Below are 23,840 nucleotides of genomic sequence, written 5' to 3' on the forward strand. Positions count from 1 at the left end.
TGCTCCCCACTCTGTCTCTGGTGAATCCTCTCACCCTCCGCATCTCTGGCCTGTACCCCAGTTCTGTACGAATAAATAAATCTTAAAACAAAAAAAATTGTTAGTAGTATTATTGACTGGGCAGTAGTTAACAACACTGTGGCTTAGAGGTCTAAGATCCCACGTCTTTACATATATGTTACTACACCCCACCCAATATAAAGGCACCCATGGTCCTCCACCATAGCCCACTGTGCCCCCTACACAACCTGTGACCTTATAAAAATTTATGCTTACATTACTCAAGGTCTTGAATAAGGATGCCTGGCTGGCCATGATGTTGCTACTAGAGAGTAGAGATGCTGGAATTATCAGCCTATTTATATGTTTTACTCCATAAGACCATAGTCTTCATTCATTGCAGACTTCTCCCATGCATTTTTGCAATACATTCTTTGTAACCACCCCTGGTCTCCTGTAGTGACTATTACAGAACATATATTTGACTTACAAGCATTAGCTTTAGGAATCAATATATTGGCATAAGTGTGCTATAAAGGAGAAATAAAAGGAAAGTATTTACAAGAATATGAGCTTCATGAGAGACATAGTGCAATATTGACATGTAACATCTTTCTTCAGAATGGCTGTGAGCTGGCCTTGAAGAACAAGGACTGAGTCATGTGTGTTACTTGGAGACACAAAACAGTACAATTGCGTATTAACTTTTATGTCATTAACTGTCTGGAAAATTCAGTATGTATAAAAGTCATGCCACAGAAGCCCTAGGGGCCACGCACAGTTAGTGATAAATAAGATTTTTTTAACTAGATCATTTCTTTTATTAGATAATTTGTAAATAGGACATTTAAAATGTGTGTGTGGGTGGGGGAGCGGGACATGAGATATGCTTAATTGTCTGGGATACCTATCAGCACACAGTCACTATAACACCAGAAACCCCCGAGTGTCCAGGGGTTTGTACCAAGCACTTGAAAAAAAAGTATGAGCTCTTTGCAAGCATAGATTTTTTTTTTATTTTATTCATGTTTTTAGCCCCCAGGTACTCCCAGTGCCTAAAACTCAGCGTGTGCTTGTTAAGTCAAAGGACATACAGAGAGGTTTGCTGGGATATTGACTCAACTCATCAGTTTCTGTGGCTGTTCCAACAGAATGTAGCTTACCGCTAATGACACAACATTGCAATGTGGACATTTGCTTTCTTTCAGAATATAAATATAGCACTCTTCCCACGTGACGAGTATTTTCAATATTCTTTGTTCATTTCTACTAAGAAGGCTCATGACTACCTCCATAAATGTCCATTCTTTAGCATCCATTGAAAGGAAACTAGACTACTATCTTAACCCTTAGCAACTCCACTTCTGTTTCACTGATCCACTTCCCAACTGCCATTCGATTGATTTGGGCATTAAGTGTTTATTTGATCTGACATTTTTTTTTATTTTGTAAAATAGCTCAAGGAGGTTGCCAAGTATATCTCTGAAGTCAGGAAAGTCCAAGACATAGGAGAAGCCTGGATCATCACCCTGGAACAGTGTTTCGAAGTCACAGGGAGGGATGATTTCATGTGGCAGGAGTTGAAAGAAAGAACCAGTCCTAGAACATGTTTCTGATACTGATAGTCTGGTAAACAAAATGCAGATATAAACAGTAATAGCAGCCATGTTTAGCAAAGAAAACAAAAATCAAAATAAAACTTAGCAACCCACAATAGCAGGAACTAGTGAATTGGAAACCCTAGCAACATCTGTAAACTATCTATGCAAGAAGAAAGAGTGAGGTATGGCCAACTTGAAATAGATACAAGGACAGTATTTTTATGTGACATGTAATTAGTTTTTGGAACCTACTGCCACAGAATATTTTGGGGTAACTAGCTTAGAAAGTCTAAAAAAAGAATTTTTTGAGACGGTTGTATGGGATAAGAATAGTGTTAAAACACATTAGGTAAGGAGCTGTGTGGTACCCCTGCTTTTCCTGTATACCTGGACACTGGAAATTAATGTGCCGAAGGGCAGAACCATCTTCAGACACACTGATGTGTTTTCTCCCATCTACAAAGTGACATAACTTCTCAGGTGCCCGGACCTGAGTTTTTCAGAAGCAACTGAAACAGCCAGACTAGAAATGGGTAGAGGATGCTTTCAGAAATAAAATATCATTTCTGCTGGCCTAATGAAAAAAAGTACTTATATATGTATATATATTTTTAACTGCCTTGACTTATTACTTTCTTATTGTGATTTTAAAAAATTCATCTAAAAAATTATGGCTTTAATACCATGAAGACATTGTTTCATTTCCTCAAAACATCTTCTATAAAAATCAAAAAGAATAGCCTGAGGATCTGAACTTCCATTTAGTCTGACCATTGAAAGCAGTTTCTTTAACTGTCTCTTAAATAATCAACTACAAAGTGGGAAAATAGGATGCAAGATGAAGTTAGACTTAGAACAAGATAGTAATTCATCTAAAGTTTGTGACTGCTTTTGGTAAATGCAGTTTCTGGTAAATTCTTCTCTGGTCTTTGATCCACAAACTTCAATGCTTTGTCATGCAATATCACTTTCTTGTGCAAGAAAGCTGTTTCTTTTATTCTTAGAAAATGTGGATATTAGGATCCTATTCTATAAAAATGTCCCCCACCACCATCCATTTACCATCATCATCAAGAAAAAATATAACTTAAGTACTAGAATGTGGAACAGAGTAACTAACAATCAGATGCCCAAAGTGGAGAGAGGATAGCTCTAATTCTTTAGCTCTGACTCTGAGATCTCATAGTCTTAGTGGTTCCATTTTTCTCAGTCTTGCTTTATCCAATCTAAAATAGGACTGTTAAACAAGGTGGTACTTGGAAGGTCTGTTTTAGTTTCAATCTTCATTAAAATGTGAATTAAAAAAAATTTTAAAAATGTGAATTAAAATGATTTATTATATACTACTTATTCTAAACATGAAAGCCTGACTTACTTGTTTTCTCTTTTTTTGTGGAAAAAAAAAACTATCTTAAGACAATATAACATTTTGACTTTCTCTTTTTTGTGTGAATAAAACTATCTTAAGAGAGTTAAAAAGTGTAATTGTCCAATTTTTCTCTACCCATTTGATTTCACGTGCAAGAAATTGAAGATGCAGGTTTTGAAAAATGTTTTTACTTCTTAGTAGTAAGACGGATTAGTTTTAGTATCACAGATTGTTCTCTCAGGTCAAAAAATAGTTTCTCCTTAAACAAGTCTTCTTTGTCTTTAGCTAGCATGCATGTCGTTAATGTACATACTTTTCATACTCCGTTTAGCTAGAAACCCTAAAGCACTCCCTCAGGACTTACTAAAGAGGTATAATTATGGTCCCTCACAATTTCCTTGGACTCATTGAGCAGAATTTTCTTTGAATTTGTATTCAAGGGGAAGTACTTGACAACTGCATGCCTTTCTTTGGCATAAATGTCAGAGCTTCAGGTGGGATAGGCGTGATAATGGGTAGGCTGGCATTACCATTAAATACTGCACTTGATACTCAGAGCTGATAGACAGAAACCTCTGCTTTTAACACCCTCTATTTCCTGTCTCTTTATTTTAATATCCAGTATGATGGAAAAACACTTCAACTTGATGCTGTTAAAATAAAGGTCAGCTAGAAAGAATGACTGCTGTTTATTGATCTATGATGTATTAATAGTTGTTAGTGGTGTTTGTAAACTGTTCTCAGTTCCCCTACCTTCCTGAAACATCAAGGTTGTGACTCTAGCCTCCTCTGGGGTGAGGAAGGGAGGTGGGGAACCATATGAATAGAACTAGTCAAGGACTGATGAGTTATAATAACAGGAGTTGCTTCCAAATTAAGGCAAGTAATTGCCAATATCAATATTTCTTCTCCCTCTTCTACTCCACAGCAAACTAGCTATGCTTCAGATATTAGTTACTATATCACCCTACGTCCTGGACAGACAATGATGCTAACATGTTGCCTTCAGTGGGCCCACTAGCAGTGTAAAGTGAGTGAGAAATAAACCTTTATTATTTGAATCTTTGTTATTGTTAAGCTACTGGGAATTTGAAGTTGTCTTTCAGGACAGCATAAAACACAGCCAGTTTTTGCTGATAGAGTAGCGAAACGCCAGCCATCTCTGTGATGTTTTAGGGTCAACAGCTACAAAGAACATTAAAAAATCCACATTTACATTTATGATATTGGATTATCAATTTAGACTCCTTCCTCAAAGTCATTGTTGAAGAATTCCTGAGGGAGGATCTTTTCTTTCGACTGCAAACGAAAATTCAACATTTAGGGAAATGAAATTGCATAAAAATTTATTTGGACTGCAAAATGGGAAAATCAACAGGTCTAATAGTAGTTGATAAAGCAAATACCTTGTTATGGGAGAGTGAGCAATCAGGTACCATGTCTTTTTCTCTTCATTGCTTCCATTTGCTCTTCCTTAGCAGAAGCTCTCAGATCTTTCTCCCATTAGGATAGTTTCATGTAAGCTAGGCCTAAAGGGGGAGACCATAGAACAGAGAGACAGCCATCAGGCCTAGCTATTTGTCATGTATGAAAGCCATACATAACACTTCACTTAATTTTCTCAAAAATTCTATGATACAGAGGTTAGGATCTATTTTACAAAGAAAGAACCTGACACACAAAGAAATTCACTCATTTTTCCTAAGGTCTCCTGGCTGAGAACTCTTTTCATTCATAGGTCAGAGGAAAGCCTGTGTAGTTTCTCTTCTCTACTGGGGTTAAGAAGCTTAGGATGGGGTTGAGGAAGCTCAAATCCTTGGGTGAAATGATTACAATGTTATTATTATTACTTTTCCAGGTCTTTCTCCAGCTCTGGGATGGGGGTGAAGGTCAGCACATTATTGTTTTCCTTTGAAATTAAATGTTCAAGCGTTCTTATTGGACATGAATTCTAAGTCCACATTCCCTAGGAAATAGAGCATGAGGCAGACACATGTATTTTCATACATTATTTAAAATGCAATAATGCTAGGGAAGCAGGGATGAATGAAAAAGAAGAAAGGCAGGAACAGGAGAGCAAATTCAAGGGTGTGCTTTATGGAGAACTTACTGGTTAATATAAAGGGAACTGAGTCTTATAGGTACACCTTCCAGAGAGATTTTAAGAACTACTGTATTTCAGAGCAGGAGAGGAAGAAGAAACTATTTATCAGGATGGATGGGGATGGATGGATAGATGGATAGACAAACACTTAAGTATGTGGACAAAAGACTGATCTCATTGAATTATATCATGCTATAGTCGATCGTTTATATGCCTGTCTCCTCCATAAAACTACTAGAACCCAGAGGGAAGAGTCTGTTCTTAAAGGTTTATATTTAGGCTGGACTAGATTTGAATAGCAGCTGGAATGTGTAATAACTGTGACCTCCGACAAGTCGCTCAAATTCACTATTTCTTCATCTATAAAATGGAGATAATCCTGTCTTGTCAAAGTTGGCTGGAAAGGATGAATGATAAGAGCATTAAAGGAAGGGCTTAGTAATGAGCCCACCATAGAATAACACGAAAGATCACATATTCACCATGCCACCGAGGCTTCTGATGTGATGCTCACATACTGTAGGTATACAGTAAAAGTCTACAGGTTTAACTAGGATGTTTTACTTGACTTATAGTTCTAGTTCTGTTCCATTTTCTAATCACTGTTGCTTTCTGACTTTCTCTCACCAACTTTCCATACCCATACATTGATGGGGCTTCAATCTAGGTCATTAATAACCATAAAATGACTGTGATAATCTTCGAAGGAAAGCACTTGTAGAAATAAAAGGGAATTAAAAAATTGACAGTCAGAACTATCAGAACTCTAAAATGTGTTGCCATTTCTGAGTCCAATATTCCAGGTACTGTAGCTGGAAAATTATGGAGTTGTCATCTTTCCTTTGTGCTTGCCAAGAGGCCAGAGTGATTATAAGGGAAGTTGCGACCTGCCTTTTGTTGAGTTGAAGTTTTCAGAATTGACATTATATATCAAATCTGGTGATTAACAGAAACCTAAAGGAAGAAACAATGAGATCTGGGAGACAAAATGTTAGAAATACTACATTATCTTCCTTAGAAAAGTTTTAAGTGTTTATATATGTTGCAAGCTCTTTTTTCTCAAGAGATTTTTTTCCCTCTATGTGTCAATTACCTAATGCTTATTGTCTATAAAACTCCTCTGAAGCCTCCAAAGCATCATAAACAAATCTATACTGACAACTCTGGTTGCTTGCAAACATAAGCAAATTAATTTAAAAGCTTTCAACCAAGTAAAGAAAGCTTCTGGAGTGAACCCAAAATACCACATTTAAAGTTAAATTTTATCTGGAGATAGTTCTTTAGCCTCATGGGAAGTAAAATGGTGTCAAGTTTGGCACAGTGAGTCACTTAATAAATCATAATTGCTTGTGTTTCCTTTTCCCTATTGGCCTAGCAAAAGCTGCTGGCAGCCTATCAGTTCTATGTAGATGAACAGATTTAATTCATTTGCTCTTACTTCCTTACCTAGAGACATAATCCTCAGCCAAAAAACTGGTTTTTATGAACATTATGAAGCAGTCATAGATCCTGAGGTGGGGAACTGGCAGCAAGAGATAAACTTCTCAACTGAACGACTGGATTTTTTCACACGTATTCACCTTTAAAATGGACGCTAACTGCAAATGGAATTGTACATGAAAAATGCCATGCGAGATGAAAGATTCTTTTAAAAAGCCTCCCTTTAGGCAAATTCTGTCATCACTATCACTTTGCAGATTTTGAGTTTCTCTTTGCAAATTTATCCTTTACGTGGTGGATAGTTATGGTCACCAGTAAGCCCAATTATACTTGTTTTTTACTATATCTTTTGACTTGAATAAAATTAAATTAGAGCTATTGATGACCTGCTATGTAAAACCTCTTTGTAAGACACTTTGTAATTATGGAGTGTGGTGACATGTATATTTCTATTTGGGTTCTTTTAAGCAAACCCATGTAACTATTTTGAAACATTTGATTAAGACTAAGAAAATGATGCTACATTGGAAAATAGAAAAACTGATTTTAAAAACAAGTCAGAGACTTTTTTTTTTTCTGGAGACAACTAAAAAGGGGATACGTAGTAGCTAACTTATGACACATCTTCAGTGTATTACTAGCTACAGAAAAGTAAACTGCAAATTGTGTCCAAAATGAGTCTGATTTAAATTATCTTCTATTTTTCCCTGTATTATGAACATCTAAAAGAATGCCACTTACTAATTTGGAACTTATTCTTTACCAGGTTTAGCTGTGTCCTTATGTTAATTTGAAATAGAACAATTTGAAGGGGATTCAAATTCAGAGATAGCTAAAAACAGCTATTCTTCATTTTCAAGGTAAAATAGTGGCCCAGTTATTAACCTGCTGGTCAACTTGTGTTTGAATTCCTGTATGCATATTTTAAATTAGATTTCCAGCTGCAAATACTCTTGCTAATTCATACTGACCTAACTGCCAACCTATACACTTTATAAACATATTATTCATTTAGCAATTTCTTGAAACTGTGATGTCCCTACTTTTTTCAGCCTTCTCTCTTTTTTTAATTCTATATGCAAACAGTTAGGACTCTGAAAGGTTAGCATTTTAATGAATATATTTTTGCTAGTATATAATATCTTTGGGTAATCCCATACAAGCTCTCAGCTTCTAGAGTCATTTATATACTTATAGCCCTGAACGTTATGTCTTTGGCATTATTTCTGCCCTGAATTCCCAATACATTCTTCAGTTGTCTACTAGATGTCATCACTTACATTTCATAGATGGACAATGTCCTGAACTAAGTCCATAGTCTTTCTCCTTCTCCATAGCTGTCACTTCCTCTTGTTATCAGTAATCAGTGGCAATACCACATAGCTGAAGGTTAGAATTCATGGGCATGTTCCTCAGCTACTCTTTCTTGAACCTCCTCCAGCACCTCACATCTGTCCCTGCCTCTCCTCTATCACCAGTGCCAGACTTCAGCCTCCTGTCCATTATGACTTGCTTCTCTGTGGAGTCTTTTCTTGAACCCTTTTCTTCTCTCTTCCAATTGTTTTGGTGGTGTTTTATGACTATTATAATATCAAACTGAGCTTTTAGATGAATAGTCCTACAAAGTGGTAATATCAACTCATTCAACTCCATTACTTAGTTATTCCAAAGCATGGTAATTGTTTCAATACATGCTTGTTGACTCAATGAATAAATCTTATTTAAGGACTGGAGGGAAGAGGGAAAGGGCTGCATTTATACGATTATAGAAAATCATATAAACTACCCTTCATAGAAAAACAGTTTATTTTTAATAAACTTTCTAGTTTGTACTCTAAGAGACCTTTAGGAAACTCACTATGCTATATATCCTGACTGTTTCCTTTCTTGGCTAAGATGAACTGTAAAATGGCATGGTTTCCAAACTGACCAGAAGTTTAGCTAACTCTGGATAGTCCTCAAATAGTTCTCTGCGGCAAAGATCATGACGAGGGATCACAAAAGGAACTCCCAAACCAAGTAGTTATTTCAAGCTGTGCGTGGGTTCCTTTTAATGAATTTTCCATAAACGGAAACCCACTGGGTCACTCATGGCCCTCCATCCCAGAGAGCAAGCCCAGGAGAAGGGGAATGGCTGCATTGCATAATGCAAAAATAAACTTGCTGGAGGAAGTATATTCTTTTGTGCTTGAAGGAGAAGCACACGCCAGTAAATGCTCTGGTCAGACTACTTATCATCTGAGTAATTTCCATCACAGTAGCATTGGACAAGAGTGAGACTTAGCACAAAGATATAAAGCCAACATCATTTCATCTGCACTTGGAAAGGTTTTGGTGGATTTGACTGCTCTGATTGCCCTACTTAAGCTCTTAAGCCTCAATGCAAAGCCACCACTTTGGAGTAGCTTTTGTGCAATGCATGAATACTATCATCTAATTCAGAGCATTTGGTCAGTGTTAAAGGATGTAACACAAAATAGTATTCAGTGGCACACGCTGTGAGTAGGAATTCTACCTAGACTAATGACTGTGACCTGGGATGGTGAATTACTCATTCTGTGACTAACTTTTACAGTTTAAGGATATAAATAACGAAGAGAAAATATCCTAATGTTGTTTCAAACAAACATAAATAGATATTAAATGCATGTGTGTTAGAGTGAAATAGACAAACAGAATTCTTTGTTTTGCCATATTCTGCTACCTACACAAAAAAATTTACAACTCTGTTACCCAAGGTTGTGGAATTCTCATTAGAAATTGCATATTTGCTTGGAACCAGGAATTGGGTGATTCATGGAAAAAACTAGGTATAGCATTTAGAGATAAAATGTTTATACAGATATCTTCAATATTTCATTCTGACTTAAAACATTTAAGTAAATGTTCATTTGCTTGTATTATGAGATCTGACTAAGGCTTTCCTTGGAATTAGTGTATGCTAACTGGAGTCTCATGTTGTCTTGCTTGTAAAGCTCTTATCTATAACACATTGCATCTATAATAACATCCATATCAATACATCTATAGTACCATCTGTATCAATTTTGGAACTTAAGACATCTATGAAATAAATGGATTAGGTAACCTTTCCAGATGTTTCCTTGATTATCTCAGCTACTCCAAATTCTCTAGTATTTTTTTTGTTTGTTTTGATTTTATGGCTCTTCTTTATCAACTTCATCCCAAAATATTTGCTTAAGTTTTCATGAAATATTTGTTTCTCACACCCAGATTTATGGGTTAATTGTATTTAATTGAATTACCTAATTATAGTTACAGTTATTGCAATATATACATACATAAATATATAAATATGGTGTACACTAGGAAACAAACAGATTCAGCAGCAAACATACAATAACATTTTTGTTAAGCATGCAGCTACACTGAAAAAATAGCATATGGGAAGGAGTGTGCTAGAGAAAAAGGCATAGCTGAGAGCTCAGGTTGCTGAAGTATTGGGATTCTCTAGAGGGGATGGAAGGCATGTGTGAATCTGAAAAGTGGAGATTGCTGGAGTCCTCTTGTAAAAAAGGCTTTCACAAATAAAATAATAAAGCTAGAAGTAAGAAAGGGTTTAGAGCAAGACACACATGTTCAGCTCCATTGCTTAATTAAACTTTGCAATCCACAGCATATTACAATTGTATTCTGAAGAACAATGAATTCAATGCACCCACTATCTTCACGCATTACCATCATCAGCTAACTTTTGTTAGGTCAGGAAAGATGGTTGGGTTTGAAATAGAAAATTCTTTAACCTTGTCAAACAAAATGGAAGGTAAGGAGAGAGACAGAGCTATCAGGCCTCTCAAGAAAAACGGCCTAAGATATTCGAGAAGAATTCCTGGACTGGTGGGAGACTCTAGATCTTAGGAATTCAGATTCCTCTTCACTCAGAGAATGGGAGGAGGAAGAAATTAAAAAAAAAAAATGGAGAGAAGATTCCAAAAGTCAAGCATAAAACATACACACAAAAACCCAAAGTTGTCACTGCTTTAAAGCACTTCATGCTCCTGCATACACACCTATGCCCACATCCTAGCTTCTGCAGATATTTGTAACAGTTATATGGGAACTGAAACTTACACAGCATTTTTTATAAAAGATTTATTTATTTATGCATATCGAACTGGGTTACAGGCCAGAGGTGCAGGGGCAGAGAGAGGATTCACCAGAGACCGAGTGGGGAGCAGAACAGGCCGACTGACAAGGTCCATTGCTGAGGGGAGCAGCTGGTGGGTCAGGAGAGGTCTGCTGTGCCATGTGGGTCACCTCCTGTGCTGGGATCGAACTCATGCTGAAGTGGCTTTAGCTTCTTAGTGCTGTGCTTTAACCCTCTGTGGCACCAGGGAGGGCCCTACATAGCATTTTTTTTTAAACCCTTAATAGTTTTAAATATTATCAGCTGGCAAAGGAAATGAAGCTAGTATGAAGGTGATCTGTCCTATAGGGTATTTTTCATGCTTTTTCAGGAAATGCAGAAGAAAGAAGTAAGTAAGAGAGGACTGAGAAGAAAGGCTGTATTGATAGGGCCTATCCTCTATCCAGTAACTGATTGCAGAATTTGTGTGGGAACTGGGGCTAACCAGAAAATGAGACCCAAACATCCAGTTTTGGCCACACAGAGTTCTGTCCTTTTACCAGAGTGGAAAATTTTCAAGGGAAACAGAGAGTCAGTGGAACTTGCTGAAAACAATCTGCAACTTCTCAATAGTTTTTTTTTTTTTTTAATATATCCAATACTTCCCTCCAGTGGTCTTGGAGATATTGCTATCACTAGTATAATTGCTAATCCTTAAGGTGGCCTTAGTTTTTTCTCTGTAGACTCTTTTCACCTCACTGTCCCTGTAGTTTGAAGAAGTACAACTAACTTTCAAAGCATGGTTTTTTAGAAACCAGTAATGTTATGTCCAGTTGCCTAGAAAAATAGAACTCACATCCGCATTCTTGGTTAGATCTTGTGTTTGTTTAACTCCTTCTAGTGAGGAACACAGCACCAGCTGTGGGGTTTCCCCATCCCTTCCCTATCACGTGGTCAGGAAGAAACATGTCAGCATGGATGAATAGAATACATGGGCATCACCAGACGTACTCTGCTGAAATGGGAAGGGGACTGGTGGGTGTGAGGTTGGGGAAGTCTCCAGACTCCAAACATTCTCAGCACTATCATGCAAGACAAAGGCATCCTGCAGGACCTCTGGGCCAGGCCTCTTGAAAGCCAAAGAACCCTCAAAAGTGACTTTTCAGGAAACTTAAAGTGCAAGGAAAAAAACGCTTTTCTCACTGCTCTCATGCGAGTTGCGTCAGGAAAACATCTTGCCTTAGTCTTGAGGAGTTTAAAAATACTGAAGTCTGATGGGCCCTGAAGGATTAGCTTAATATATTTAAATGACCAACTGGCAGCAAAGTCAAGTGTGTCTTCTTGCTTTGCCTCCTTTGTGACATTGCTCACATCTGTGAGTATTTATCTCTTCACTTCATGTGCTGTCTGCCTCTCGGCAAGGCTGAGAATTCCTGAAGACAAGGGCCGCCTTTGTTTTGTCCACCACATATTAAGTTCTTCTACATGGGTGGCTCATGGTGGATGCTTGGTCAATGTGTTGCATGAGTAAGGAGGTTCCATCTATCTCTGAAAGATCCAGAGCACATCAGAGCCTTCACCCACCGCTGGTTTCATCAAAAGAGTATCTAGAAAGACCACAGAAGCAGCCTTGATTTTGCACTATATTCAGCTTTATGTTGACTGGCACTACTTTACACCCCAGAACTTTACAAATTGTTCTCTGAAAAGTCAAGTCCATGACCCTGACTGAGACGTTTTGACCTTTTCTTCTGGTTTATCAGCTCATATTACATCTCTCAGTCCTGCAGGTTAACATAGGCCAACAAGAAGTGAGACGTTGCATAGATTGAAATGCCAAATGCCAATGAAAAAAGGCCAAAGTTCAAAGAGGGATATGATTTCCTAAGCTTGGCATGATATTCCCAGGCCAAGGATTTTGTGTGAGATTTCTTGAATCTGGAGGAAGTTTGGAAAAATGATTGTTTGGCCGGCTGCCTACCCAAAGCCTGAAAATAGTTAGTGTTGATCCCTATACCAAAGACAAACAGTGAAAACCAAACAAACCACCCCCTACACACAAAAAAATACTCTCTTCTCAGTGTGTTTCTTGCCATCAGTACTTCGATGACTCCTCCCAGTCCTTCTGAGACCTGCAATACAAGACAGGACAGCCAGCTGGAGTTCCCTTCCTGAGCACTACCTGTTCCATAAAATTCTCTTTCCCCGCTGCATAAACTTCTTGCCTCCATGTATAGACTTCTGAAACCCTGCTTGCTCCCTGATGTTCTTTCCAATTAACATGACATGATGATCATTTAATTTCCTAGACACAATTTAGCCATCAATGGAGTCAAAATCAGGGCATGGAATGTTAGGAGGAAATAGAAGTCTTAAAGTTCTGGGGATCCTTCAGTGAAGATCCATGGGGATGAGCATCCTGTCTTCCTCCCTCAGAGTGTCCTTAGTGGCCATTCAAGGCCGAGGGACTGACTAGAGTGACTCTGGAGGTCATCACACAGCTTTCACACATCGACCATTCTTTACTTCACTCTGTCTGGATCATAGCAACTTAGAATGGAAAAGCTAAGACAGAGATCATCTGGCCCTAAATATCACTGTAGTGTCCATCGCATTTAAAGATTGTTTTCCCTCTACCTTCCTCCTGTGTTTCCAATCTCTTTCATTGGCTTAAAAAAATTACCATCTAATATATAACTTATATGTAATTTGTGAATTTTTTTACCTCTCCCCCAAATTGGATTATGAATTCCACAAGAGCAGGATTTCTTGCCTATTTATTCACTGCTGAATTCCAGGGACCTAGAACACAACTTGCCATATATGAAAGGCTCATTTTACCGTGGGAGTAAATGAAAGAATAATTATTGAGTAGAGACATTATACATCAGAAACATTGCAGAAGTTTTTTTTTTTTACTCCTTTATCCCAACTCCACACCTAGAGAATCAGAAGGCATGCGGAATGAACCCCAGGAATCTATTGAGGAGTGTGGGTGATTCTGGTATAGATTTTCTGACACTTGGTTGCTGAGATGAAACGACTGGTGGCAAACTCTTAGCTTCTGGAGCGCAATAGGTCGGCAGGTGATGAGATTTAAGGAAGAATTTCTTGAATCTCATGGTCTTTGTACAGAAGCAGCTCTGTGTGTCCATGCTGAGATGACCCTATTTTCATTTCTCCTGCTAGCTTCTGGACGTCTCCATTAAGTGGACCATCCAGGAAACCTTTCCTCCCAAGTACCTGCATTATGACCCAGAAACCTCTCGTCAGCTCATGTGTGCCCAGTGTCCCCCTGGCACCTACCTGAAACAGCACTGCACCTCCAGGCACAGCACGGTGTGTGCACCCTGCCCCAAGCACTACTACACCGACAGCTGGCACAGCAGCGACGAGTGTCTGTACTGCAGCCCGGTGTGCAAGGAGCTGCAGCTTGTCAAGCAGGAGTGCAACGGCACCCACAACCGTGTGTGCGAATGTGAGGACGGCCGCTTTCTGGAGCTCGAGTTCTGCCTGAAGCACAGGAGCTGCCCGCCAGGGTTTGGTGTGCTGCACGCTGGTACGCATCTGGTCACGTCGGGTAGAAGGGAAGTTTAATTTGTGTCCTGATGCCCTTTTAGGAGAGCAAACTGCAACGGTGGAGGAACCCGCTAGGTAGGCCCTCTGTGTCTGGACGCCGCCAGAGGCCCATTTCTTAGAGGAATACTTTGCCACGACAGGGCAATTTAGTGACAAATCTCAAATGCAGCAAATTGCTCTCTAATGAGATGCATGATGAATTGCTCCTTTTTCGAGGCCCACAGTCTGAATTACGCTGTTTATAGCTGATCTATACCTTTGTGCTTCACTTCGGCCTGGACAGATTCAAAGTGCAGTACTTTTTGACAAACATCAGAAATGTTAATTGATACCAAGAGAGTAATTATGCTGATATTAATGAGGCTCTGGAGTGCTAACAATGAGCAGTTATAATTAATTATGTAAAAAATGAGACTGGTTAGGGGAAATGCATTGCACTATTAAAAATGAAGCTAGTTCTTCCTTTGGCATGGGAGTGGAGTGTCTGGGAGGATAAAGACTGTAGCAGTATCTCTTCAATGAGCTTATTCTTTATCTCAGACAAAACAGATTGTCAACCCAAGAGTAAGTACCTGTCTACAAAGAAAGTACTTTCTCTTTTTGCTTTTTGAGCAGACAGGTTAAGGCCAGTGTGCACTGAATCTTTTACAGCTGCACTCACATTTCCCACCTTCCTCGTATTTACTAAGTTTCAGTGTAGTCTGTGTTCTTTAATAGCTTGGGAAAATGAAAAGTATTCATTTACTTTTCCGGATGAAGTAGTAATCAGTATAGATCCTGAATTTCCCAATATGAAGCAGTGTTTCTCAACCTCGGCACCACTGATATTTTGAGCTGGGTAATTCTTCGTGTGGGCAGCTGTCCTGTGCATTGTGGAATCTTTAGCACCAGCTGGTCTCTAGCCACCAGATGCAATAACATTTCTTCCCTAGATGTGACAACTAAAAATAGCTCCAGACATTGTCTCTTGTCCCCTGGTTGACAGAATCACTCTATCGACAAAGGTGGTTGACATCCACTGGTTGAGAGAATGCTAATTATTTATAACTATTCTAACTTTCAGAAATTGTAGTATATATATTATTATAAGATAGATCACACCTAAACTATTAGATGACACGTACTTTCAGTTGAAAAGCATACTTGTTCAAAAGTAGAAATCTAATAAATTTCCTAAAGCTGTGACTCTTACAAAATTAATCACAGAAGGTGTGCAAAATGGTTCTTGTATGACTATTTGAGAAATTGGTGACACTTCCTAGTTTTTATTGGATAATACTTTGAGACTCAAAACTAAGCCAAGTTGTAGAGGGGGAAAAGCCCATCGAACAAAAACAAATCCATTTAACAATTCAATAAGCTGCATCTGTAGGAGAACTAAGTAAGCAGGGAGCACACGGCTGGGAAACTATAATATTTCGAAAAGTAATGAAAATAGCAAGGATTTTTTTCTCACAGGTGCACGAAAATGTTTGTAGAATGAAGTAAGCAGGCAGTCAGAAGACTTAGGACAAACACACACATTTTGTGCCATCACTGTGGGCTTATTTACCATTCCCTCCCTAAAAACCCACAAGGTGGTTAGTTCCTCATGGAAAATAAGAGGCTCCCAGGCTAAAAAGATGGCAGGACAGGGCAGTGTTATTCTAAAAAGTAGCTAATAACACTCCTTCCTGTTGTTTTGAAGTTATATCATTTCTTCTCTGTATTTTGCTTCTTTCTTTCTGCTAGTCCTGTAATTCCTACGCAATTATCTATGGCAAACATGGTGATATTTGCAGATGTAAAGCAGAATTCTGCTAACCATTAGAGTTCCTATTTTACCTGCAGGATTACACTTTTTATGTTCTCACTGATATTAATAAGGCAACATCATTTACTTGGATAATTTTCTATTTATAAAGTCTTCTATCCATTATAAAGCTCAGTTCAGAAAGATTGTTATAGAAAGTGGCCCAGAGATGAAAAAACTTTCACTTCTATCATTCTTGGATTTTTTTTGAAATAACTCTAAATGTTAAATTACCTGAAAAAATGCCTTCACATACTTATGACTTTCTCATTCAAATGCCTGAGTAAAACCAAGTCATCAATTTCTACATGAACAATGACAAGATTCTTCTTTGTGTGGCTGGCTTTGCAGAACTTGTGACAGCTGGAAAGAAAGACTTGGGTGCAGCTGTCCAAGTCTACTTATTCATAAAATATTAGCAATGATAGATACCATGGAACCCTTGCCCAAATGCTTTTTATGGAGCATTTGGTATGGGGTTCAATCTTGCTTAAGGGATAGGTATAGTGTAAGAAAGTACTTTAAAAAAAAAAAGAAAGAAAAAGCTGGGCCTCCTTGGTGTCGCAGCGTGTTAAAGCATAGCACTAAGCCACTTCAGCATGAGTTCGATTCCCGCCTGCCCCGGAGGTGACCACATGGCGTGGCAGACCTCTCCTGACCCGCCCGCTGCACTGCTCAGCAGTGTACTTCATCGATCTGCCTGTTCTACTCCCCACTCTGTCTCTGGTGAAGCCTCTCACCCTCCGTATCTCTGGCCTGTACCCCAGTTCCATATGAATAAAAAAATAAATATTAAAAAAAAAAAGCTTCTTTGTAAGGTAATTCCTAAGCTGATGTCAGGTCATGGTAGAAAGAACATTAAATATGTGAAGATTCATGTCTGTGTTTTTGTTGTTGTTGCCAATCTTTAGTGATTTTTACTGGTCAGTGCATCATCAAAGGTACAAAAAATGCAAGAAACTATGAAAATAGAACCAACTCAAAATGCTGTGTTTTTTTTTCAGGTTTTGGTAAAATATACAATGAAATGGGAGGTTGATATTTTTAATAAATGCAGCTTATTAGTTTAGATAAATTTTAATTGTCCCTTTTGTATCCATTAGCTTGCATAAGGCAGAACTGGCCTGTAAAAGAATGCATGCATCCTTATGTTTATTGCAACAGTATAATAGTAAGACATGCAATCAACCCAACTGTCCAAAAATAGATGACTGATCAAGAAGATGTAGTATAAATACACAGTGGAATACTATTCAGCAATCATAAAAGAAAAACTCATGCCATTCACAGCAACATGGATGGAGCTGGAAGGCATTAATGCTCAGTGAAATAAGTCAGAAGGAAAAAGAAAAGTATCAGGTGGTTTCACTTATAAGACGACTATAGAGGATCAAGGGGGAAAAAAACAAAGGATTAAATAAACAACTATAAATCAGAGACATTCCACAGGGGAGAGGGAGAGAAAGGGATAAGAATGAGAGTGGGAAGAGCATAAGGGACTGTGGAGATGGTGCACAGGTGAACTGCTGGTGGGAATTTTATGGGGACTATACCTGAGAAAAGAAAGCAAACATGCAAAAATGAACGATGATGTAAAATATATGTAAATAAATAAATTATATATTAAGAAAATAAAAAAAATAAAGAAAGCTACATTTGAATATTGAAGACGTAAGTCTGTTCAACTAGCTTACACTAGATGGAGGTATTTTCATATGCAAATACTCTGCAAGTTACCTTCACTCCATGCAGAATAGTCAAGGATTGGAAGGTATTTGTGGACTGGTTCAAGCTTTCCTACCAGTGATTTTTTTTCCAAATGCATCAAATATCTTTTCTACCATGAAGTAAAATGCCCTTGCAGTTACCCTTCCCTGAAATTTTAACGACTGTGCTCTTTTAAAGCTCAACAATTTAAGCAAATGGTATATAATCTTCCATTTACTCTGTAGCTTAACTGCAGGCTTACGCTTTTAAGTCAGCAACCAACTTTATTGCCACTTTCCAAAGTTTTATTATAATGTTGTAAATTTTTACTTCTCAAGGTTAGCATACTTATGAGTTGCTTTACAATTAAGATTCTGGAAAGAAAGAACTTTAGTGGGAACTGATTGGAAGTTAACGAGGCAGCAGTAGGTTCTGATTTCAAAGAATGATCTTCCAGCAGTTACAAAGCAGCTCTCTTAACAATCTCCAGGAATAATTGTGTGAAGACTATAGTTGAAAAGAAGCCCTCATTGACATGTCCACACAGGCTGATAAATGAACATCCTGGCTTCTTTCATCTCCCATTTCCTGGGTGCTGTGTGGGTAAAGCAAAAAACTAACTTGTGTTCCTATTACAAGAGGAGAGACTGCCTAAGGCTGTAACAGTAGAAGTTTCGTTCTCTCTGTTTAATGAAGTGAAAAATAAAAAATGTTTGAATTTTATGCAACATATTAGTAGCAGTAAAAAATGAAGTGAAAGGAAAAGAAATATGTGTTAAGAGGGTATCTGTTGTGAAAGTATTTGAGAAAAAGGTGCTAACTGGCTTGGTGTTTTCTGTAGGAACCCCTGAGCGAAATACAGTTTGCAAAAGATGTCCAGATGGATTCTTCTCGAGTGAAACATCATCGAAGACACCCTGCAGAAAACACACAAATTGCAGTGCGCTTGGTCTCCTTTTAACTCAGAAAGGAAATACTACACATGACAATCTATGTTCTGGAAACAGTGAAGTGACTCAAAAATGTGGAATAGGTAATTATATTTTAAAGTCAGCCTTTGTACAAACGCTGAATCGGACAGATGACATCCTGGCCACCGAGGTGAAATACACACTTTTATCTTTCTCACATTTTAATGAGCTTAAGACTGAATCATTCTGAGAGCAGTTACTCAAAATCTTTCCCAGAAATCCATCTTCTCACAGAACAAGCTCTAAACCTTTACTTTGTCCCTTTCACACTTACCCATGGGGAAAGGGATGGTGAGATTATATCTGAGGCCAAATTAACAGAGTTCAAATCGCAGGGTTTTTTGTTAGGCATTTGTGTCAATTTTAAATATGTTATTAACCACAGTATAAGTTGGCATGTGAGAAGCAAATGGAAATGTTAGAAATGTAAAACTGGCTTTTGTTCCTGTAGTACTACTGCCTCAATTGCATGAAAATTCCAGATTTCCCCAGTTGACTTAAACTCTTTATTTGAAAGTTCCAAGCACAAGTTGTCTGACTAGATCCCATGTGTTTTGTGACACGGATCAGATTGGTATCTTCACCCTGTCCACATTATCTCTAGAGAAATCCCAGACCTCTACCAAGGGTTCATCACATCAAGGAAGATTTGCCTCTTAGCAAATGTCACAAACCAACTTGACTCTTCCTAAACCTCATTTTTTTTTTAAAGATTTATTTATTTATTCGTACAGAACTGGGGTACAGGCCAGAGATGTGGAGGGGGAGAGGATTCACCAGAAACAGAGTGGGGAGCAGAACAGGCAATGAAGTACACTGCTGAGGGGAGCAGCGGGCGGTCCAGGAGAGGTCTGCCGCGCCATGTGGTCACCTCTGGGGCAGGCGGGGTTCGAACTCATGCAGGGGTGGCTTAAGCTTCTCAGTGCTGTGCTTTAACCCGCTGCGCCACCAGGGAGGGCCTAAACTTCATTTTTATGACATGGAAGTATAGAAGTGTGGGTGGGGAGAGTAAGAATCCGACACAGTCCCAACATTTTTTATATTGTGTAAGTAAAATCTTAGATAAGTTATTAAGGTGCTTTCCTATATGAGTACTGGAATCGGGGAAGAGTTCTAAGAGGAATAACTTTTACCTTTAATATTCTCTTATTTTACTTTATCATTCAAGAAACTCTTCCATGTGTTAGGTATGGCGTTATAATAGGCTTAACCTTAATAAAAGCATTGTGAAGGTTGCTCAAGTTCACTGTAAGTGGTGTGGGAAGAGCCAGGACTCCAATCCAGGTCTAAAAACCCCAAGGACAACTCTTAATCTCTGGGATAAACTGACCCTACCTAGCCACTCATACTTCTTTTCTAGAAGCTATTGTTTGTGTTGGTGTGTTTTTCTACTTATACATTTATAAGTATTGTTCTCCTATTGGGAAACTATGTTTGTTTATATGCAGAAAGTCTTATATTATTCCACATTTCATTTCAAACTCCTTTAAAGGCAGAGATTATGTTTGTTTTGACACAGATGGCCACTAAGTGACTGTATAGACACCATATAACCTTTTAACAGAATGTTAGTATTTATATCAAATCACTCACAGCATTTTGCAGTAATTTATTTCTAACAGTATTATAGTCTTATATTTATTAAACTTTCTTTCCTTCCAAAAAATGCTCTTAAAGATGTAAACTCAGCTGGTGTGGCAATATTTCAGTAAGAACAACTAACAAAAAGGTTATCGTTCTTTTGTTTTGCATTTTATCAGTCTGCCTTGAAAACTAAAGATTGATTGTATGTCATCTTTTTTAGTTCTTTATGTTGTTTAATAGACTTCCAAACATCCAGTTGTTGAGTACATCTTCTTGGTTTTTCCATCTCCTTCTAGATGTCACCTTATGTGAAGAGGCATTCTTTAGGTTTGCAGTTCCTACCAAGTTCACCCCTAACTGGCTCAGCATTCTTGTAGACAACTTGCCTGGCACCAAAGTAAACGCGGAGAGTGTCGAGAGAATAAAACGGCAACATAGCTCCCAAGAACAAACTTTCCAGCTGCTGAAGTTATGGAAACATCAAAACAAAGACCAAGATACGGTCAAGAAGATCATTCAAGGTATGGAAACTGAAATAAAGAAGTCAATCAGAAATCAAAGATTTCCATTTATAGCAAGACAGGAATAAGATTATGTGCCAGTACAACCATGTGGCTGATGTTTCCCTTTATGGCATCACTGTTAGACTGGAGACCAAGTAGTAAAGTAGATGCTGTTCAGTGGTTATCATGTAAGGTCTTAGTCTCATCTCCCCCTGTTTCCTTCACCCAGTTCCTTTCTAAGGCGTACTGAACACTAAAATAATGGTGCATTTAAATGTAGGGTTCCACCTCAGGCAAGCTGCCGTTAGATGCCTCAGCAATATTACTAGTACACTGTATAAGTGCACTAGCTACCTACAGAGCCACTTTGGGTCTGACTTTGCACTTCCACTCAGAAGCTATGTTGCATTTATTTGGTGATTCTCTCCGGAGAGCCTGCGACATACCCTCTCATTAATCCTTACACCATAGCCTTTTTAAAAATTACCATTTTAATAGCATATGTTGTGAGGATTAATGAGATATGGTCTGTAAAGTGTTTTAGTTTCTTAGAGGAAAGGACTGGTTAACACCAAGTTTTCCTGTATTTTAGAGTTTTATAAAGAATCTCCTTTAAGAAACTCGTGTGCGTGTCCTAAATAGGAGAATCAACAGACTGAAAAAGGTTTTATTCAGTGTAAACTAAAACTCTAATCTTAAAAATGTAAGCTTTAAGATATCATCTGGAATGAATTCTGACTTCAATTAGCAATGGGGGGACAATGCACGTTCTTTCCGCTCTTCACTTGTAGTTAAAGGAGTGGGGAGCCTTACTCTACCCTAAAAGCCTAAAATGTCTAAAACCAAGGCAACAGATTTTAAGAGACTAACATAGTTGACAGTTGAATGTTTCACTTGTGAAAGGAGTAAAATTTTCTTCTGCTTTTGGCCAACAAAATGTATTCTCTGAAAGTATAATTAGCCCTGAAGCAAAAAAAAGAAAGAGAAGCAAAGAATCAGAAGGGACCAACTCCCTGTTTCATAAATGAGCACATTTCAGCCCAGAAAGATGAACTGACTTGCCTTCAGGCTTGCAGATACTAAGTGACTGATATCATTAACAGAAAGGCTGGTTACTCCCTCTTATGTTGCTCTTCTATTTCATTACTGAAATAGTCTCCAGGCCATGGGTATCCTCCCACTCCTGGGCTTTAAGTTACTGGCTTTCCAGATCTTTTCTCCTATGTTGCTCATTCTTTGGCGCTATTTATTAAAGACCAAGGGAACCAACTAACTCTTCAAATAGTGTATATGTTGGATATCAAAATTATAAAATTCAATTATAAACTGAATTCTTTAAAAACATGTTTTGGTGATGTTTCCCAGTTTTTCTTAGCTAGCTGGGAGTGATGTGCCTGTAGTTTTTTTTTTTTAAACTTAATTTTAAAATTAGGGTTTTTCACAACACACTGTTGGATGCTTAGAATTTAAAGCACCTTCTACTGTAACACAAAACTTTTATCAATGGGAGTCCTCAGAAGTAAGTCACATCACTTATGTCTCGCCAAAAGAAAGAGAGGTTATCTTTAAACTAAAATTGTGAAACCCTGGGATATCTGTTTGCCTCAGGTAGATCTTAGAAGAATAACCATCACGTGATCATCTGGGGTTTTGCTTTATGCAGATATCGACCTCTGTGAAAACAGCGTGCAGCGCCACATTGGACACATGAACCTCTCCTTCGAGCAGCTTCGCAGCTTGATGGGAAACTTGCCTGGGAAGAGAGTCCCAGCAGAAGACATTGAGCAGACCACGAAGGCATGCAAATCAAATGAGCAGATTCTGAAGCTGCTCAGCCTGTGGAGAATAAAAAATGGCGACCAAGACACTTTGAAGGGCTTAATGCACGCACTCAAGCACCTGAAAACATACCATTTCCCCAAAACTGTCACTCAAAGCCTAAAGAAGACCATCAGGTTCCTTCACAGCTTCACTATGTACAGACTGTACCAGAAGCTGTTTTTAGAAATGATAGGGAACCAGGTTCAATCCGTAAAAATAAGCTGCTTATAACCGGAAGTGATCATTAGGCTGTTTTCTCACCCATGGGTCAGAGCGCATGGATGAGTAAGCCATTTCTCAGGCACTTGAGGGGGTACAATGATTTCTTTCTCATCTCCAATGTCAAGGTTCGGCCACAGGGCATGAAAAAAAAAGAAGTTATGGTGTGGCAAAATAACTAATATTTCCTCCCAAAATTCAATAAATCCCAAATAATTTATCCAACTAACAGATCTGGTCCAATATCTACTCACTACATTTTCCTTTATTACTGCTTGCAGTAATTCAACTGGAAATAAAAAACTAGACTTCATTGTAACTTACTAAATATGGGAATGTCTAATTTAAATAGCTTTGAGATTTCAGCTGTGCTAGAGGCTTTTATTAGAAAGCCATATTTTTTTTCTGTAAAAGTTACTAATATATCTGTAACACTATTACAGTATTTGTTATTTATATTCTTTCAAATATAAGGTTTGTACATATTATCATCCTAAATGGAAATTGTGTAAGACAATTTTAGAAAGAAGAAAAATATATGCTGTTTATTATTATGACAAGTGAAAGAGATAAAATATATATTTTTAATGGAAAGTGTGTAGATTTTCCTAATAACTTCTTGCCATTCTTCCCATGTGGAATGTTTTTGTAATATAATTTCACCTGTATAAGTTGTAATATCATTTTATAGAAAATTTGTTCTTTAGTCGGTTGTTTAATGTTGGAAAGTGTATGAAATATAAATTATCTGATTATTAGATGCTCTGAGAAACTGAATGTACCTTATTTAAAAGATTTTATGTTTTTACTATATAAACAACATCATTAAAGTTTTCAAATTATTTTTCATTGCTTTTCCTCTTGCTTTTATTTAAATGTGTTCTTTTACCAACAGAACTATCTAGAAATTATTTAAAATGTAGATTCCTGGACCAATTTGTTGAGAAATTCTAGGGGAAAAGTTTAACTGCATTTTTAATAAATTCCAAAGTAATTCTTATTACACTAAAGTTAGAGGAGAACTGAAGTCAAGCTTAGTGTACAGATGGTACAAACCATTTAT

General features: G+C 37.8%; 1 protein-coding gene and 1 long non-coding RNA gene across 3 annotated transcripts in view; one reads left to right on the top strand and one right to left on the bottom strand.

The window, feature by feature from the left end:
• The window catches only part of LOC105853453, a 62,541-nt gene extending 58,046 nt beyond the window's left edge, over positions 1-4,495 (bottom strand). For both annotated transcript variants that reach the window (XR_001145311.1, XR_001145310.1), the window contains exon 1: positions 4,377-4,495. This is a non-coding gene — a long non-coding RNA (uncharacterized LOC105853453). The remainder of the gene's footprint in view (positions 1-4,376) is intronic.
• Positions 1-23,554, top strand: part of TNFRSF11B (tumor necrosis factor receptor superfamily, member 11b) — a 27,538-nt gene extending 3,984 nt beyond the window's left edge. Inside the window, exons 2-5 of the mRNA XM_004679622.2 lie at positions 13,791-14,160; positions 18,521-18,712; positions 20,531-20,755; positions 22,401-23,554. Of these exons, the coding sequence (XP_004679679.1) occupies positions 13,791-14,160; positions 18,521-18,712; positions 20,531-20,755; positions 22,401-22,789 (1,176 nt within the window). The 3' untranslated portion in view covers positions 22,790-23,554. The remainder of the gene's footprint in view (positions 1-13,790; positions 14,161-18,520; positions 18,713-20,530; positions 20,756-22,400) is intronic.
• The last annotated feature ends 286 nt before the right edge of the window (positions 23,555-23,840 follow it).

Source organism: Condylura cristata, unplaced genomic scaffold (assembly GCF_000260355.1).
Source record: "Condylura cristata isolate star-nosed mole 26May11 unplaced genomic scaffold, ConCri1.0 scaffold00009, whole genome shotgun sequence".
In the NCBI taxonomy this organism is placed as follows: domain Eukaryota; kingdom Metazoa; phylum Chordata; class Mammalia; order Eulipotyphla; family Talpidae; genus Condylura; species Condylura cristata.